Source organism: Hyla sarda, chromosome 11 (assembly GCF_029499605.1).
Source record: "Hyla sarda isolate aHylSar1 chromosome 11, aHylSar1.hap1, whole genome shotgun sequence".
Classification (NCBI taxonomy): Eukaryota; Metazoa; Chordata; class Amphibia; order Anura; family Hylidae; genus Hyla; species Hyla sarda.
In genome coordinates, this window is record NC_079199.1 from 101,420,662 (window position 1) to 101,441,822 (window position 21,161).

At 39.6% G+C, this 21,161-nt stretch overlaps 1 protein-coding gene across 1 annotated transcript; it reads left to right on the forward strand.

The window, feature by feature from the left end:
- The first annotated feature begins 1,758 nt into the window (after nt 1-1,758).
- On the forward strand, nt 1,759-20,949 carry LOC130295154 (DNA damage-regulated autophagy modulator protein 1-like). The gene is made up of 7 exons (XM_056545555.1): nt 1,759-2,090; nt 4,840-4,907; nt 5,355-5,497; nt 7,799-7,970; nt 8,113-8,168; nt 9,066-9,152; nt 20,385-20,949. Exons 1-7 carry the CDS (start codon nt 1,966-1,968, stop codon nt 20,487-20,489), a joined length of 756 nt encoding a protein of 251 aa, XP_056401530.1. The 5' UTR covers nt 1,759-1,965; the 3' UTR covers nt 20,490-20,949.
- The last annotated feature ends 212 nt before the right edge of the window (nt 20,950-21,161 follow it).

A 21,161-nucleotide genomic window follows, 5' to 3' on the forward strand; every position in this document is an offset into this window, starting at 1 on the left:
GCGGATTCTGGACGTGGGTGTCAGCTGTAGTAAAAAAAGCTGCGTATGAAGCAAGTCCAGCTCCTGAGCCCGGGCCAGACTTCCTTCCCAACATTATGAAATACGTGTACTTCGAATGTCGGGAAGGGGCTGAGATTCCCGACATTTGGGACCCTCTTTAGAAACAGTAAATAAGTACATTCTGTTTGTTGCTTCATTTCATAGCACTGACTGCAGAGTTATTATCTTGGACGGGGGCTGTTTTGCAAGTCGAGAAGAATGTGACTTAGATGATGAAATGCAAACTTTGGCCAAATCCTGATGTTTTTCACAGTTACACAGGATGTGGCCATGGCTGAGGACTTCTGCTGGTGACGAGAAGGACCTTCACAGTCCTGCGGCACCTTATACAGGAATGGTTCTCCAGCAAGTCATAGTAGTATCTCTGCTGGTGACGAGAAGGACCTTCACAGTCCTGCGGCACCTTATACAGGAATGGCTCTCCAGCAAGTCATCGTAGGATCTCTGCTGGTGATAAGAAGGACCTTCACAGTCCTGCGGCACCTTATAAAGGAATGGCTCTCCAGCAAGTCATAGTAGTATCTCTGCCGGTGATGAGAAGGACCTTCACAGTCCTGCGGCACCTTATACGGGAATGGCTCTCCAGCAAGTCATAGTAGTATCTCTGCCGGTGATGAGAAGGACCTTCACAGTCCTGCGGCACCTTATACAGGAATGGCTCTCCAGCAAGTCATAGTAGTATCTCTGCCGGTGATGAGAAGGACCTTCACAGTCCTGCGGCACCTTATACAGGAATGGCTCTCCAGCAAGTCATAGTGGTATCTCTGCCGGTGATGAGAAGGACCTTCACAGTCCTGCGACACCTTATACAGGAATGGCTCTCCAGCAAGTCATAGTAGTATCTCTGCCGGTGATGAGAAGGACCTTCACAGTCCTGCGGCACCTTATACAGGAATGGCTCTCCAGCAAGTCATAGTGGTATCTCTGCCGGTGATGAGAAGGACCTTCACAGTCCTGCGGCACCTTATACAGGAATGGCTCTCCAGCAAGTCATAGTAGTATCTCTGCTGGTGATAAGAAGGACCTTCACAGTCCTGCGGCACCTTATACGGGAATGGCTCTCCAGCAAGTCATAGTAGTATCTCTGCCGGTGATGAGAAGGACCTTCACAGTCCTGCGGCACCTTATACAGGAATGGCTCTCCAGCAAGTCATAGTAGTATCTCTGCCGGTGATGAGAAGGACCTTCACAGTCCTGCGGCACCTCATACAGGAATGGCTCTCCAGCAAGTCATAGTAGTATCTCTGCCGGTAATGAGAAGGACCTTCACAGTCCTGCGGCACCTCATACAGGAATGGCTCTCCAGCAAGTCATAGTAGTATCTCTGCCGGTGATGAGAAGGACCTTCACAGTCCTGCGGCACCTCATACAGGAATGGCTCTCCAGCAAGTCATCGTAGGATCTCTACTCCATTCTTTTCTCCATAGCTCTGTTGATGGCATCTACCCAAGCTTGGTCCACTCCTCCTCCTCCACAATACCTCACTGTTACTGGGTAGAACATGCAAATAAATGATCCACAAACTACACTGAGAACAGTTATTACAACATCACATTGTTATTATAACATTTCGTATCATCGCGGAGAGTGCCAAGAGCAAGTTCTGGACTAAAACCAAGGAGGTGGGGGCAACCGGATAAGTAGAAGACTCTGGTGACTGTGAAGAAAGTAGCACAAGGATCAGATACTATCGTATGATACAGCCGGGAACTACAATAACCAAGTACTGGATTATGACGGAGGAAGAAGGGGCTCTAGGATGTGGCAGTGGATCTCCTAAACCAGTGGGTGCCAAACCGGAAAACCAAACCACACCATTCATTTTGATAAAACGGTGACATCCCTGAGGACAGGTGGCCTCTCGGCTGGGAGACTAGAGAAGACCCCAGGACTGATACCAGCATTATGGAAATTCGGGGATTGGCATTCTTGCCTTGTTTTTGGGTGACTTGGACACTAGTAGGGCTTTTTGTTGCTTATGCCGTGACCGTCGCTGAAGGCCACGCTCCAACGTACTTACTGTATATCAGGTGAGAGGGAAACCAAGTCTGATACAAAATATCACTAGATATACTTCTGACTATAGTTTTTATTAGGTTTATTATATTATTTTATGTATTATTTTATATTATTTAGATTTACTATACATTATAATCACAACTTAGATTAGAAAAAGCTGGCCGGCACTGCCAAGCTTCCCGTGACTCCTATGCGAACCAGGTCAGTCCCATAACAGTTAGTGGTGCTCAATTCCTTATGAAAATGAAGAGTATTCAAAATCCCAATATGCAAAGAAAGGAGGAATGGCACTCACCGCTTACTATACATTATAATATTATTATGTGATAATATTAACAACAATAATAATAATAACCTTTTCAGGATCGGGCCTTTTTCAACCTTAAATGGGCACTCTGATTAAAACTAATGTTTGCTATTGCACTCCTTATGGTAAATAATAAAATCTTTCTAATGTACTTTGTTTAAAAAAAAAAAAAGTTTTCTATGTTTTATTTGTGTTTAAAAAAGCTGCCACTAGGTGTCTCCCTACTTATCCAGAGCACATATCCCCCCCCCCATCTGTTGAACAGAATTTGGTCTCCTGCTGGCCTGGCAGAAGTCCAACCACAGGAAATGCAGTCTGGAGTGCTGAGGGGTGTGTGTGCAGCCTTAGCCAATCATAGCTCACCTCACACTGAGTGCTCTGGGCTGTGTCTAGCAGAGTGAGGGAGGAGGTTCTCCCCTGTATGGCTTCAGATGATGTCACGCCTGCTGGGGAACGCCCCTTCCCAGTCTGTGAATCTGACTGAGCAGAAAATAAAGAGCAATATCAAGGTAGAAAACGAAAAATTTTTAAAAATAAAGGCTGGGGGTGGTTTACCATGATGGGGGCAGTGACCTGCGAGAATTATAACATATAACAACATCATGAGAGGTTCTCTTTAAGGTCCATGGACACTTTAGTATTTTTGCATTCCTGCTTTGTAATTTTGATGGTACAAAGATTTTCTCCATAGGTCTTTATTAAAAATTGCATAGAATTCTTCTTCTACAATCTCCTCCTTTAAATATATTGCTGTTGTCAGTACAGTCCGTCAAGGACGAAAAGCTTGTATGAGGATTTGTTTACCTCATCTCCTCCAATGTCTAGGCTAGTTCATGACCAGACCGAAAGCTGATCTTTGACCTGGTGATAAATCGGCTCAGACGTTCCTTCAAAGGAGAAGAGATAAAGCCTAATAACAGACCCCGCCGGAGAACGTCTGATGGACTTTGGAATGTGATAAACAATGAATAAACCGTGCACATACAAACATATAACATCATACGTCCCATCCTAATCCATGAGACCTAGTGTAGACTTTAGAAATGTATCAATGGTTCTTGTGTGTAGTTGTTTTGCCCATGTCTCTTGTGTGTAGTTGTTTTGCTCATGATCCTTGTGTGTAGTTGTTTTGCTCATGTCTCTTTTGTGTAGTTGTTTTGCTCATGTCTCTTTTGTGTAGTTGTTTTGCTCATGTCTCTTTTGTGTGGTTGTTTTGCTCATGTCTCTTTTGTGTAGTTGTTTTGCTCATGTCTCTTTTGTGTGGTTGTTTTGCTCGTGGTTCTTGTGTGTAGTTGTTTTGCTTGTGGTTCTTGTGTGTAGTTGTTTTGCCCATGTCTCTTGTGTGTAGTTGTTTTGCTCATGATCCTTGTGTGTAGTTGTTTTGCTCATGTCTCTTTTGTGTAGTTGTTTTGCTCATGTCTCTTTTGTGTGGTTGTTTTGCTCGTGGTTCTTGTGTGTAGTTGTTTTGCTTGTGGTTCTTGTGTGTAGTTGTTTTGCCCATGTCTCTTGTGTGTAGTTGTTTTGCTCATGATCCTTGTGTGTAGTTGTTTTGCTCATGTCTCTTTTGTGTAGTTGTTTTGCTCATGTCTCTTTTGTGTAGTTGTTTTGCTCATGTCTCTTTTGTGTAGTTGTTTTGCTCATGTCTCTTTTGTGTGGTTGTTTTGCTCGTGGTTCTTGTGTGTAGTTGTTTTGCTCATGATCCTTGTGTGTAGTTGTTTTGCTCATGGTTCTTGTGTGTAGTTGTTTTCCATGTGGTTCTTGTGTGTAGTTGTTTTGCTAATGGTCCTTGTGTGTAGTTGTTTTCCATGTAGTTCTTGTGTGTAGTTGTTTTGCTCATGGTCCTTGTGTGTAGTTGTTTTGCTCATGTCTCTTGTGTGTAGTTGTTTTGCTCATGGTTGTTGTGTAGTTGTTGTTTTGCTCATGGTTCTTGTGTGTAGTTGTTTTGCTCATAGTTTTTGTGTGTAGTTGTTTTGCTCGTGGTTCTTGTGTGTAGTTGTTTTGCTCGTGGTTCTTGTGTGTAGTTGTTTTGCTCGTGGTTCTTGTGTGTAGTTGTTTTGCTCGTGGTTCTTGTGTGTAGTTGTTTTGCTTATGGTTGTTGTGTGTAGTTGTTTTGCTCATGTCTCGTGTGTGTAGTTGTTCTGCTTGTGGTTCTTATATGTAGTTGTTTTGCTCATGGTTCTACTGTCTAATTGTTTTGCCGATGGTTCTTGTGTGTAGTTGTTTTGCTTATGGTTGTTGTGTGTAGTTGTTTTGCTCGTGGTTCTTGTGTGTAGTTTTGCTCATGTCTCTTGTGTGTAGTTGTTTTGCTTATGGTTGTTGTGTGTAGTTGTTTTGCTCATGTCTCGTGTGTGTAGTTCTGCTTGTGGTTCTTATATGTAGTTGTTTTGCTCATGGTTCTTGTGTGTAGTTATCAGACTATACTAAACTAATACTTTTTAATGTTCCTTTTATAGTGAAACAGGATCCTATTTCCCAGAGTCTGCTGTATTTACTGCCGTCTTTATGCTGTCGTCCATTCTTGGTAAGTGGATGTATATGAGTAACTTGTCTTTCAATGGAGGAGGAAGCTCCGCCCACCAGCTCTGGGCGAACTGCAAATTATAGATGAAGCCCGCACAGCAGAAATCTGCTGAAAAATACCATATACAAGCTATATCATGGCTAGAAATAGTGCTGATCCTCATGTATACATACAGGACAGGGCATCTTGAAAAGTTACCTGAAATGACAGGTATGATTTAAAGGGGTACGCTGCCGCTAGACATCTTATCCCCTACACTTTGGATAGGGGATACGATATCTGATCGCGGGGGTCCCGCCGCTGGCGGCGGACCCCCGCGATCAGACATCGTATCCCCTATCCTTTGCATAGGTGATTAGATGTCTCAAGGTGGAGTACCCCTTTAAGGCAGCCAATGCACCAGCTGAAGAACACAGTAGATGTAACGCCATGTATTATCTATCACAGGAGCTGCCACCGTATGTGTAGAATACAAGTTCCTTGACATCCGGTCTGCAGCCATTGGGATTCATTGTGCCATGTCCCAGAGGGTATTACTTGTGGTGGGACTATCCTCGTGTATCGGGACATTCACTGTGGCTGCGTTTCAGGTTTGTGAGCCTATCCAGTATGTTTTTATTGTACATATGGCAGGAGATTTACTTGAGCTTGTGCAGAGGAGCAGTGGAGAAGTTGCCCATAGCAACCAATAATATTCCAGATTAAAACTCCTTAAAGGGGTACTCCGATGGAAAACCTTTTTTTTTTTTAAATCAACTGATGCCAGAAAGTTATACAGATTTGTAAATTACTTCTATATAAAAATGTGAATCCTTCCAGTACTTATCAGCTGCTGTATGCTCCAGAGGAAGTTGTGTAGTTCTTTCCAGTCTGACCACAGTGCTCTCTGCTGACACCTCTGTCAGGAACTGTCCAGAACAGGAGAGGTTTGCTATGGGGATTTGCTCCTACTCTGGAAAGTTACTGAGACGGACAGAGGTGTCAGCAGAGAGCACTGTGGTCAGACTGGAAAGAGCTGCACAACTTACTGTGGCATATACAGCAGCTGATAAGTACTGAAAGGATTAAGATTTTTTTTATAGAAGGAATTTATGGATGACCTGCTCGCGGTCCAGGTGTATGGAGCACGCTCACAAGCAGAGTACACTTCATGGCTGGTGAGTACCAGCTGCCATCAAAAGTTGATTGCGGAATCTAAAACCAAAAATACAGCTGCCGGCTGGATTGGGACCTCTGAAGCACAATCTCGGGGTCCTGATCAGCTGACATGATGGCAGGAGGGCCCTTGCCTTCCTCATGTGATCCAAGTATACAGGCTGTACAAGAGGAGTGAAGATAACACTGATCAATGCTATGCTACGGCATAGCCTTGAACGGTGTTTGCAATTAAAAGAATATTAATATATATGTATGTTGTATATATATGTTTGTATGTTATATGTTGTATATATGTGTTTGTATGTTTTTGTTGTATATTAGTGTTTGTATGCTGTATAAATGTTTTTATATTGTATATATGTGTTTTTATACTTTAAATATGTGTTTGTATGTTGTAGATATGTGTTTGTATACTGTATATGTGTTTGTATACTGTATATGTGTTTGTATACTGTATATATGTGTTTGTATACTGTATATGTGTTTGTATGTTGTAGATATGTGTTTGTATACTGTATGTGTTTGTATACTGTATGTGTTTGTATGTTGTATATATGTGTTTGTATACTGTATATGTGTTTGTATGTTGTATAGATGTGTTTGTATACTGTATATGTGTTTGTATGTTGTATATATGTGTTTGTATATATGTGTTTGTATACTGTATATGTGTTTGTATACTGTATATGTGTTTGTATGTTGTATATATGTGTTTGTATACTGTATATGTGTTTGTATACTGTATATGTGTTTGTATGTTGTATATATGTGTTTGTATACTGTATATGTGTTTGTATGTTGTATATATGTGTTTGTATACTGTATATGTGTTTGTATGTTGTATATATGTGTTTGTATACTGTATATGTGTTTGTATGTTGTATATATGTGTTTGTATACTGTATATGTGTTTGTATGTTGTATATATGTGTTTGTATACTGTATATGTGTTTGTATGTTGTATATATGTGTTTGTATACTGTATATGTGTTTGTATGTTGTATATATGTGTTTGTATACTGTATATGTGTTTGTATGTTGTATATATGTGTTTGTATACTGTATGTGTTTGTATACTGTATATGTGTTTGTATGTTGTATATATGTGTTTGTATACTGTATATGTGTTTGTATGTTGTATATATGTGTTTGTATACTGTATATGTGTTTGTATACTGTATATGTGTTTGTATATATGTGTTTGTATACTGTATATGTGTTTGTATGTTGTATATATGTGTTTGTATACTATATATATATGTGTTTGTATACTGTATGTGTTTGTATACATGTGTTTGTATGTTGTATATATGTGTTTGTATACTGTATATGTGTTTGTATGTTGTATATATGTGTTTGTATACTATATATATGTGTTTGTATACTGTATATGTGTTTGTATGTTGTATATATGTGTTTGTATACTATATATATATGTGTTTGTATACTGTATATGTGTTTGTATGTTGTATATATGTGTTTGTACACTGTATGTGTTTGTATGTTGTATATATGTGTTTGTATACTGTATATGTGTTTGTATGTTGTATATATGTGTTTGTATACTGTATATGTGTTTGTATGTTGTATTTATGTGTTTTTATGTTGTATATATGTGTTTGTATGTTGTATATATGTGTTTGTATACTGTATATGTGTTTGTATGTTGTATTTATGTGTTTGTATACTGTATATATGTTTGTATACATGTGTTTGTATGTTGTGTGTTGCAGGTAGAAGCGTTTCCCGTGATCCATAGGACGGGAGCAGTGATGTCCTTAGGATTAGGCAGCTTATACAACTTGTGCCAATCAAAATCCTTGTATCGGATGTCACTCAGCGATCCATACGTGTGCCATATAAGAATGACTTTATCCCTTATGATGGCCGCCTCTCTTATCACGTGTATCCTTCTTGTGTGTTTCTGGGAAATCTGAGTGAGCGTCGACCGTGTTGGCAGATTTCCTGGGATACTGAATATTACAGAATTGCCGGCAAAAAAGCTGACGCTCCGGGGTATCTTTTCCTTGACATATCCGTCCTTCAGTTCTCCTCTTTAAAATACCACTTATATACCAGCTGTGTAACGGGAGGTGTGAGGAGGTATGTATATTATACATAATATTTCCTAGTATAGAGGATATAGTACAGGGGTCTCAAACGGGCAGGTATATAGAGTTATATCTGGGCCTTTGTGTGGAGGTATATATATATCTATATATAGTATATCTGGGCTCTGGTGTGCAGATAGGTCTTTTATATAGTATACCACAGCATAGATCAGCCTCCCCTCCCTGTTTATAGATAACACTGGATCCACCACCATTCACATTAGAGATCAGCCTCCCCTCCCTGTTTATAGATAACACTGGATCCACCACCATTCACATTAGAGATCAGCCTCCCCTCCCTTTATATAGATAACACTGGAACCACCACCATTCACAGCACAGATCAGCCTCCCCTCCCTGTATATAGATAACACTGGATCCACCACCATTCATAGCAGTGATCAGCCTCTCTCTCTGTATATAGATAACACTAGATCCACCACCATTTACAGCATAGATCAGCCTCTCTCTCTGTATATAGATAACACTGGATCCACCACCATTCACAGCATAGATCAGCCCCCCCCCCCCTGTAGATAGATAACACTGAATCCACCACCATTCATAGCAGTGATCAGCCTCCCCCTCCTTGTGGAATAACCTTTGAAAAGGTCACAGAGAATGTCCAGTAGTGTCTCCAATCCATGTGAATGGGACAGGTCCTATCTATTGTTGGCTATGTCCATTGGTCCTGCTGTACAGTAAAGCATATTACTATGCTGTAAAATCCATGTAACTTCTCCTAAAATAGAAAACACAGGTTCATAAAGTGACCTGACCTAATATTAAGCTCTGGAAATCATGGAGCAGGAGAGTCTACTGCCGCCCTGCAGGCTGGGAATGACAGGTCAGGAAATATACAATAATGTCTATTACTTTCCCTGTATAGATCTGTCATACGTCTGCGGTGACATCTGAATGGCTCTCTGTGCTGACATTTATGCTGCATTATCTCACGTATTATACAGATTTCCAGGTTCGTACAGATGTTATCTCTTATTTACATTATATTCTATATCCACTGGAAAATGTATAAGAAAAACTACCGGTATATCATCTCCTATGGGAAATGTAATCAGCAATGATAGTGATATACAGACCTGTAGACTAGTAGTTATATTCTTATACATAGGGGGCAGTATTATAGTAGGTATATTCCTGTATATAGGAGCAGTATTATAGTAGTTATATTCTTGTATATAGGAGCAGTATTATAGTAGTTATATTCTTGTATATAGGGGCAGTATTATAGTAGTTATATTCTTGTATATAGGAGCAGTATTATAGTAGTTATATTCTTGTATATAGGAGCAGTATTATAGTAGTTATATTCTTGTATATAGGAGCAGTATTATAGTAGTTATATTCTTGTATATAGGAGCAGTATTATAGTAGTTATATTCTTGTGTATAGGAGCAGTATTATAGTAGTTATATTCTTGTATATAGGAGCAGTATTATAGTAGTTATATTCTTGTATATAGGAGCAGTATTATAGTAGTTATGAATTCGGGTAGAAAAACAGACATGGTGCACATCTACAATCTTGTATAATGATCTGATTGCTTCTCAGCATAATATCAAAAACTAACAGGTTGTTATTATACATTTTTGATCAAAAAGTACAAGCCCACTCGCCACGTCAAGGCCACCTATCCAGAGTGGGTCCCTAACGTCCCTAGCATAAAATGGCGCAGCACCAGGCGGCGACCACCACCGCCGCGACGCCAATGCCCACAGGGGGGAACGATCCACTGGCAGAGCAGCCCCAATGCCACTCAAACCAGTCTATGGGCCGCACCCCCCCCGCAGACACGGCGCCACGGCAGCAACGGACACCGCACAGCACCACACCAGTGTGAACAGGGATGTAATAGCTCACTTACCATACTCTCCCAGTCAGACTGGGAGGCTGCTAGGAAAGAAATGGCCCATGTGCAGCTAACTACTGCTTATATAGGGTTGGGCTGAGGGGGTGGGGAAGAGTGCAGCACATGTTAAAACAAAGAAAAAGGAGGGGATAGAATCACAGTGTGAATTCGGGTAGAAAAGCAGACATGGTGCACATCTACAATCTTGTATAATGATCTGATTGCTTCTCAGCATAATATCAAAAACTAACAGGTTGTTAGTATACATTTTTGATTTTTGATTTTTTTTTTTTTTTGTTTGAACATGTTGTCTGCACTCTTCCCCACCCCCTCAGCCCAACCCTATATAAGTAGTAGTTAGCTACACATGGGTCATTTCTTTCCTAGCAGCCTCCCAGTCTGACTGGGAGAGCATGGTAAGTGAGCCATCACATCTTGTTCACACTGGTGTGGTGCTGTGCGGTGTCCGTTACTGCCGTGGCGCCGTGTCTGCGGGGGGGGTGCGGCCCATAGACTGGTTTTGAGTGGCATTGGGGCCGCTCTGCCGGTGGGTCGTTCCCCCCTGTGGGCATTGGTGTCGCGGCGGTGGTGGTCGCCGCTCGGTGCTGCGCCATTTTATGCTAGGGACGTTAGGGACCCACTCTAAATAGGTGGCCTTGACGTGGCGAGTGGGCTTGTACTTTTTGATCAAAAATGTATACTAACAACCTGTTAGTTTTGATATTATGCTGAGAAGCAATCAGATCATTATACAAGATTGTAGATGTGCACCATGTCTGTTTTTCTACCCGAATTCACACTGTGATTTCTATCCCCTCTTTTTTTTTTTGTTTGAACATGTTGTCTGCACTCTTCCCCACCCCCTCAGCCCAACCCTATATAAGTAGTAGTTAGCTACACATGGGTCATTTCTTTCCTAGCAGCCTCCCAGTCTGACTGGGAGAGCATGGTAAGTGAGCCATCACATCTTGTTCACACTGGTGTGGTGCTGTGCGGTGTCCGTTACTGCCGTGGCGCCGTGTCTGCGGGGGGGGTGCGGCCCATAGACTGGTTTTGAGTGGCATTGGGGCCCCTCTGCCAGTGGGTCGTTCCCCACTGTGGGCATTGGTGTCGCGGCGGTGGTGGTCGCCGCTCGGTGCTGCGCCATTTTATGCTAGGGACGTTAGGGACCCACTCTAAATAGGTGGCCTTGACGTGGCGAGTGGGCTTGTACTTTTTGATCAAAAATGTATACTAACAACCTGTTAGTTTTGATATTATGCTGAGAAGCAATCAGATCATTATACAAGATTGTAGATGTGCACCATGTCTGTTTTTCTACCCGAATTCTCATTATAGTAGTTATATTCTTGTATATAGGAGGCAGTATTATAGTAGTTATATTCTTGTATATAGAAGCAGTATTATAGTAGTTATATTCTTGTATATAGGAGAAGTATTATAGTAGTTATATTCTTGTATATAGGAGCAGTATTATAGTAGTTATAGTCTTGTATATAGGAGCAGTATTATAGTAGTTATATTCTTGTATATAGGGGGCAGTATTATAGTAGTTATATTGTTGTATATAGGAGCAGTATTATAGTTAAAATTATTTTTACCTGTAATTTTGCTTTCTTCGAGACAGAAGGCAGCACAGAAGGGAATTCCCGGCCTCTTTTATTCCCCCTAGGACCGCCCACCTATATACAAAAGACAAAAGAACAACCAATCCGCATCCAGACATCCCTATATATGACGCACACCTCCAAATGCAATTGTGTAAATGACTAGACTCTTTTCTTGATGCAAATATTAATTATTGGGAGGGTAGTATGTGCTGCCTTCTGTCTCGAAGAAAGCAAAATTACAGGTAAAAATAATTTTAACTTTCTTCCACGACATCCGGCAGCACAGAAGGGATATCGCTAGCTATCAAACAGGGGAGGGTTGAATATTATATGCTGCTGACAAAACCCCAGTGCTAAAGGCTGGACTCTCTGACTCCGTGTCTAGCCTGTAGTGCTTGATAAACGTGGACGGAGTAGACCACGAGGCCGCATAACAGATGCCACTCACAGGGACTTCCGCTCTCTCTGCCCAAGAGGCAGTTGTTGCCCGAGTGGAATGGGCTTTAAGTGGAAAAGGAGGTTCTCTACCTTCTTGTTTATATGCTTCAGAAATGGACGATTTGATCCACCTTGCGAGAGTGTCCTTTGCTGCTTTAAACCCCTTTCTAGGGCCTGCAAACTGAAGGAATAAATTCTCATCCCTCCTGAAGGCACTCACTCTTTCCAGATAACAAAGAAGAATAGACTTGACATCCAGAGAACAAAGATGCTGATCTTCTCCAGATGGGGGATGGAATACAGGTAGGAATATTTCCCTGTTGATATTACTTTCAGAGGGTACCTTAGGTGCAAATGAAGGGACTGTTCTTAATAAGACTCCATCTTGAGTAAACCTAATATAAGGAGAGCGGGAGGAGAGAGCCTGTAATTCACCAAGTCTCTTTGCAGACGTGATTACTGCCAGAAATAGAGCTTTTAGAGAGAGCCATTTTATGTCCACCTCTTTAGCTGGTTCAAAAGGAGGACCGGTCAGTTTTCGTAACACTAGGGAGAGATCCCATGGAGCAATAGGAGGCTTTACTCTAGGCCTTAGATTCTTAAATCTTGTTATCAATGGTTGTAACATAAATTTTCCAACTGTAAAAGAATTGATTGTAGTCAAATGTACACGCAGCGTATTGGGTTTTAACCCTCTAGCAAACCCCTCCTGTAAAAACTGAAGAATGACAGGTACTGTAATTTCAGGGTCTCCTCTATCCTTCTTCCAATATAAGAATTTTCGCCACAATTTGGAGTATAAAGCATTAGTGGACTCCTTGCGAGCAGACAACAAAGACTGGATGACTTCATCTGAGAGACCTACATTACGAAATCTGGATCTTTCAAATTCCAGACAGTTAAATGGATTCTGTCCAGGTGTTGATGACAGAACCCTCTCTGTATCAGGAGGTCCTTGTGAAGTGGCAGCTTCCAATAATCCCCCTTGGACAAACGAAGCAACAACGGGAACCAGGCCCTGCGCGGCCAGAATGGAGCTAGAAGGATTACTGATGGTTTCTCTTGAATAATCTTTTTCAGAATTCTTGACAGTCGAGGGACTGGAGGGAAAAGATACGCACAAAGATTCTCCCAGTTGAGTGTCAGAGCATCTAGATGATCCGGCTGATCTTGTTTGTATAGGGAGCAAAATTTCTTCAGCTTCTTGTTCTGGCGAGTTGCCATTAAGTCCCATTCCGGGCATCCCCATCTCCTGGTGATCTGGGAAAAATACTTGGGATTGAGCTCCCATTCGTTGGGATCCAGGGTTACTCGACTGAGCAGATCTGCATGAACATTTAGAGTCCCTTTTATGTGGACGGCAGTCAGGGCTGTGAAATGGTTTTCCGCCCAAAGAAATAACATCTTGCATTCTCTCTGGAGCAATTGTGCTCTCGTTCCTCCCTGCTTCTGAAGATAGAAACTGATACAGAATTGTCCGATTGGACTAAGACTGCTCTGTTCTTGAGCCAAGGAGTAAAATGAATCAAAGCTAGTCTGATGGCCCTTAGTTCCCGCAAGTTGGAAGAGAATTGTCTCTCTTCTTGAGACCACGGTTTCTGGACCCACTGAGAGCCCAGATGAGCTCCCCAGCCCTGTTTTGATGCATCCGTAGTTACCACTTCCATTGTTACTTGTTTGAAACTGTTGCCTCTTGAAAGATTCTCTGGGACCAACCACCATTTGAGAGCCTGACGGGTTCTTACTGACAAGGAAAGATGGCTTGATAACGAGTTGATCTTGCGATTCCAGACTGTCAAAATCTCGGACTGCAATTCCCTGATGTGACTCCTGGCCCAGGGAACCGCTTCGATAGCTGCCGTTAGCAGGCCTAAGACTCTCATGGCTGTTCTGATAGATGTCACTGGAACAGAAATTAGATACCGTATCTGCGACTTTATCTTCTGTTGCTTCTCTAGAGGTAGAAACACTTTCATACACATAGAGTCTATGATCAGACCCAGAAACATCCTCTTCCTTCTTGGAATAAGATCCGACTTTGCCTGATTCAAAATGAAGCCGACTGACGACAGAAGATGCAAGGTGATGTTGAGATGGAAAAGCAGGAGATCTTGAGACTGAGCTATCAAGAGCCAATCGTCCAGGTATGGTATAATCTGGACTCCTTTCAGACGAAGCGAAGCTACCAGGGTTATTACTACTTTCGTAAATACCCTCGGTGCGGGGGACAACCCGAAAGGCATGGCACGGAATTGAAAGTGATGAATTCTTCCTTCTTTCTTGACAGCTACCCTCAGGAAAGCTCTTGAGGAGACATGTATAGGTATGTGAAGATAAGCATCGCTTAAGTCGAGGGACACCATCCAATCTTGTTCTTGAACAATACCTGTGGCAGATCTTATATTGTCCATGCGAAACGTTTCTTTCTTTAAGAACATGTTTACGTATCTTAAATCTATGATCAGCCTCCAGCTGCCTCCAGGTTTCGGCACAGGGAACACTCTTGAATAAACTCCACTTCCTTGTTGTTGGAGAATTGGAACTGGCTCTAGCGCCTTCTTGTTTAGAAAATCTTCTAGAAGAGAAAAAATGACTGGATCTTCTGTGTTTAGACAAAACTTTTCTACTGGATGACTGAGGAAATTTAGTTTGTAACCATCCGCTATAATACTTAGGACCCACTTGTCTGAGGTTACAGCTTCCCAGGCGGGAAAGAATCTTGTTAATCTTGCTCCTACCGACGTGTCGCAATAATTGTCAAAACTCTGATTTAAGTTGCTTGGAATGGGAAGACTTTCCTTTATTCTCATGCTGTCGTCTATTAAATCTTCTTTCTTGAAAGGGTTTTCTTTTGAAACCTGACTTTCTGAATCGATAGGGACGAAAAGGCTTCTTTTTAAAAGAATATGGAAATGCTAGTTTTTCTCCCTTCTTTGCAGGACCCAGAATTTTCTCTAACTGGGAGCCGATCAGGTGACCTGGTTCAAAGGGTAAACCGCATAAATTATTCTTGGATGAAGTCTCTCCATACCATGGTTTTACATAAATCGCCCTTCTTACAGAGTTTAAGACCGCCATATTTTTGGCACAGATTCTGGTGACATCAACGGGAAAGTCGCACACAAACTCTGCTGCTGTCTTTAAAGTGGCTACTTCATCTAGTAACTCTTCTCTTGAGACACCTTGTTCAATATTTCTGCTTAATTGACTAAGCCACAACCTAAGAGCTCTTGCTACAGGAACTGAAGACAAGGCCGCTTTTGCCAATGCTGCAGTATTGGAGTATGCTCTTTTAGTTAGGACATCAGCTTTCCGATCCATGGCGTCCTTTAAGATAGAAGAGTCATCAGAAGGCAATAGAGTCTTCTTGGATAAATCCGCCACAGCAGGATCCAATTTAGATGGTTCACCCCATCTGATTCCGCTGGGTCAAGCTTATATACTGCGCGGAATCTATATCCTAGTTCCAGCCTGTGATCTGGCTTCTTCCACTCCTTTTCCATTATGGACCTCAGCACTTCATGCCCAGAAAACATAATGGACTTCTTTTTAGGAAAATAATATAATTCTTCTTTCTCTTGCACATCTGATCTGATCTTAGATGTTTCCATGCTGCTTTTTACTGCTTTAATCAGCTTATCTGCCAGTTCTTTCTTAAATAAGAAATAATCTTCAGAAATAATGTCATCTGATTCCACCTCTGAATCCTCCGAATGAGAGGAGGAGTCAGAGGACGAAGGAGATGGCGATCTAAACAACTTTTCCTTGATGTCTAGTTTCTTCTTCTTAGAGGAATGCCCAGATGAGGCACCAAACTGTTCCTTAAACCAACTAAAGAAACCTCTCATATCATGTAGGAGTTCAGAAGATCCTTGAGGAGCTGCACATTTATCACATACTGTGGAAGTAGCCCCAGCTGGAAGTGGTTGTAGACAGCTAACACATAAAGCAGGCATAGCAGTCCCATCATGATGCTCCAAATGATTTAAACAGATCTCACAGAAATCCCCACTTTGGTTATCAGGAATAGGCTGGTCACAAGATTTACAGAGTCTGTGTTTAGCCTTAGACTTTCTCTTCTTAGAAGAAGTAGAACTAGACATCTGTAAAACATAAGGAGACACCATAAGCCAAAGCTAAAAAATGCCTCTGCAGAGAAACAATACACGTCTGGACTTCTCAGAAGGAATACAGCATCAGGACACCTTAGAGAAACAGAGAGTCCGGCTGCCTGCACCAGAAGGGCAGAGCACGCCAGACTGAGCGGCTTTAAATACACACAAAGCGCGCGCTCCGTCCGGAGACCCGGAAGTACTACCACTTCCGGTGACGTCAGACGCCCGGACTCCAACCTCGCGTGAATACGCGCGCACGCCACCAGCAACATGGCCGCGAACCGGAACTCCAATAATCAAAAGGTAAATACCTTACTGCTGCAAGTCTCTGCTGTATAAGCATCTGATATGGCGGACATCACTCCCGGAAGCCACTGTAATAAGCCCGTACTGACAACTGGCAATACAGTATTAACACCCAAAGGGTCCACTGATTTAGTCCAGGAACCCACATGGACCATCAGGGGTAGCGTTAGGAAAGTCAGGGTTACCCACATTGACACTCAGCAAAAAAGCTGGAACACTAACGCTATACCTAAAGAAAAAGAAAAAAACATTAAAACGGTGGGCAAATTATACTTACAGTCCTTCTAGGAAGAAAAGAGGACAGAAAAAAACACAATTGCATTTGGAGGTGTGCGTCATATATAGGGATGTCTGGATGCGGATTGGTTGTTCTTTTGTCTTTTGTATATAGGTGGGCGGTCCTAGGGGGAATAAAAGAGGCCGGGAATTCCCTTCTGTGCTGCCGGATGTCGTGGAAGAAAGTAGTTATATTCTTGTATATAGGAGGCAGTATTATAGTAGTTATATTCTTGTATATAGGGGGCAGTATTATAGTAGTTATATTCTTGTATACAGGAGGCAGTATTATAGTAGTTATATTCTTGTATATAGGAGTAGTATAATAGTAGTTATATTCTTGTATATAGGAGGCAGTATTATAGTAGTTATATTCTTGTATATAGGAGGCAGTATTATAGTAGTTATATTCTTGTATATAGGAGCAGTATTATAGTAGTTATATTCTTGTATATAGGAGGCAGTATTATAGTAGTTATATTCTTGTATATAGGAGCAGTATTATAGTAGTTATATTCTTGTATATAGGGGGCAGTATTATAGTAGTTATATTCTTGTATACAGGAGGCAGTATTATAGTAGTTATATTCTTGTATATAGGAGCAGTATTATAGTAGTTATATTCTTGTATATAGGAGCAGTATTATAGTAGTTATATTCTTGTATATATAGGAGCAGTATTATAGTAGTTATATTCTTGTATATAGGAGCAGTATTATAGTAGTTATATTCTTGTATATAGGGGGCAGTATTATAGTAGTTATATTCTTGTATATAGGAGGCAGTATTATAGTAGTTATATTCTTGTATATAGGGGGCAGTATTATAGTAGTTATATTCTTGTATATAGGGGGCAGTATTATAGTAGTTATATTCTTGTATATAGGAGCAGTATTAAAGTAGTTATATTCTGGTATATAGGAGCAGTATTATAGTAGTTATATTCTTGTATATAGGGGGCAGTATTATAGTAGTTATATTCTTGTACATAGGGGGCAGTATTATAGTAGTTATATTCTTGTATATAGGAGCAGTATTATAGTAGTTATATTCTTGTATATAGGAGCAGTATTATAGTAGTTATATTCTTGTATATAGGAGCAGTATTATAGTAGTTATATTCTTGTATATAGGAGGCAGTATTATAGTAGTTATATTCTTGTATATAGGAGCAGTATTATAGTAGTTATATTCTTGTATATAGGAGCAGTATTATAGTAGTTATATTCTTGTATATAGGAGGCAGTATTATAGTAGTTATATTCTTGTATATAGGAGGCAGTATTATAGTAGTTATATTCTTGTATATAGGAACAGTATTATAGTAGTTATATTCTGGTATATAGGAGCAGTATTATAGTAGTTATATTCTTGTATATTGGAGCAGTATTATAGTAGTTATATTCTTGTATATAGGGGCAGTATTATAGTAGTTATATTCTTGTATATAGGGGCAGTATTATAGTAGTTATATTCTTGTATATAGGAGGCAGTATTATAGTAGTTATATTCTTGTATATAGGAGCAGTATTATAGTAGTTATATTCTTGTATATAGGAGCAGTATTATAGTAGTTATATTCTTGTATATAGGAGCAGTATTATAGTAGTTATATTCTTGTATATAGGAGGCAGTATTATAGTAGTTATATTCTTGTATATAGGAGCAGTATTATAGTAGTTATATTCTTGTATATAGGAGCAGTATTATAGTAGTTATATTCTTGTATAAAGGAGCAGTACTATAGTAGTTATATTCTTGTATATAGGAGCAGTATTATAGTAGTTATATTCTTGTATATAGGAGGCAGTATTATATTAGTTATATTCTTTTATATAGGAGCAGTATTATAGTAGTTATATTCCTGTATATAGGAGCAGTATTATAGTAGTTATATTCTTGTATATAGGAGCAGTATTATAGTAGTTATATTCTTGTATATAGGAGGCAGTATTATAGTAGTTATATTCCTGTATATAGGAGCAGTATTCTAGTAGTTATATTCTTGTATATAGGAGCAGTATTATAGTAGTTATATTCTTGTATATAGGAGCAGTATTATAGTAGTTATATTCTTTTATATAGGAGCAGTATTATAGTAGTTATATTCTTGTATATAGGAGCAGTATTATAGTAGGTATATTCCTGTATATAGGAGCAGTATTATAGTAGTTATATTCTTGTATATAGGGGCAGTATTATAATAGTTATATTCTTGTACATAGAGGCAGTATTATAGTAGTTATATTCTTGTATATAGGAGCAGTATTATAGTAGTTATATTCTTGTATATAGGAGGCAGTATTATAGTAGTTATATTCTTGTATATAGGAGCAGTATTATAGTAGTTATATTCTTGTATATAGGAGCAGTATTAAAGTAGTTATATTCTTGTATATAGGAGCAGTATTATAGTAGTTATATTCTTGTATATAGGAGCAGTATTATAGTAGTTATATTCTTGTATATATAGCAGCAGTATTATAGTAGTTATATTCTTGTATATATAGGAGCAGTATTATAGTAGTTATATTCTTGTATATAGGGGCAGTATTATAGTAGTTATATTCTTGTATATAGGGGCAGTATTATAGTAGTTATATTCTTGTATATAGGTGCGGTATTATAGTAGTTATATTCTTGTATATATGAGCAGTATTATAGTAGTTATATTCTTGTATATAGGGGCAGTATTATAGTAGTTATATTCTTGTATATAGGAGCAGTATTATAGTAGTTATATTGTTGTATATAGGAGCAGTATTATAGTAGTTATATTCTTGTATATAGGAGCAGTATTATAGTAGTTATATTCCTGTATATAGGAGCAGTATTATAGTAGTTATATTCTTGTATATAGGAGGCAGTATTATAGTAGTTATATTCTTGTATATAGGAGCAGTATTATAGTAGTTATATTCTTGTATATAGGAGCAGTATTATAGTAGTTATATTCTTGTATATAGGAGCAGTATTATAGTAGTTATATTCTTGTATATAGGAGCAGTATTATAGTAGTTATATTCTTGTATATAGGAGGCAGTATTATAGTAGATATATTCTTGTATATAGGAGCAGTATTATAGTAGTTATATTCTTGTATATAGGAGGCAGTATTATAGTAGATATATTCTTGTATATAGGGGCAGTATTATAGTAGTTATATTCTTGTATATAGGAGCAGTATTATAGTAGTTATATTCTTGTACATAGGGGCAGTATTATATTAGTTATATTCTTGTACATAGGGGCAGTATTATAGTAGTTATATTCTTGTATATAGGAGCAGTATTATAGTAGTTATATTCTTGTATATAGGAGCAGTATTATAGTAGTTATATTCTTGTATATAGGAGCAGTATTATAGTAGTTATATTCTTGTATATAGGGGCAGTATTATAGTAGTTATATTCTTGTATATAGGAGCAGTATTATAGTAGTTATATTCTTGTATATAGGAGCAGTATTATATTAGTTATATTCTTGTACATAGGGGCAGTATTATAATAGTTTTATTCCCGTAATTTAAAACACTTTGTGCCATTGTAGTAGGTATATTTGATCTTTTGTATAATTAGCTTTTTTCTTCACAGCATCTGTGTATATTATGGAGGTGCGACAAATCTGATTGTGGACTAAAAATCTATATCTTCAAGCAAGAAAAAAAGAATATGCTGCAGTGTTCTGTGAACCTCTAAGATCGTATCACACGTGACATATTATGATACACTGGCTCAATTCAAACTTTTTTCAGGAATGCTGCTGCTTGCTGTCAGTGACTAGAGACAATAAAGGTTTATATATAGAAGCTGCACCACACACACAAATATCAATACATTTTATATACACTGCTCAAAAAAATAAAGTGAACCCTGCGATAACACCTCCTAGATCTGAATGAACTGATCGTATGAAATACTTTCCTCTTTACATAGTTGAATGTGACAACAAAATCACCAAAAATTATCAATGGAAATCAAATGTATGAACCCATGGAGGTCTGGATATGGAGTCACTCAAAATCACAGTGGAAAACCCCACTACAGGCTGATCCAACTTTATGTAATGTCCTTAATACAAGTCCCAATGAGGCTCAGTAGTGTGTGTGGCCTCCACGTGCCCGTATGACCTCCCTACAACGCCTGGGCATGATCCTGATGAGGTGGGGGATGGTCTCATGAGGGAAGTCCTCCCAGACCTGGACTAAAGCATCCACCAACTCCTGGACAGTCTGTGGTGGATGGAGCGAGACGTCCCAGATGTGCTCAATCGGATTCAGGGGAACGGGCGGCCAGTCCATAGCATCAATGCTGTCCTCTTGTAGGAACTGCTGACACACTCCAGCCACATGAGGTCTAGCATTGTCTTGT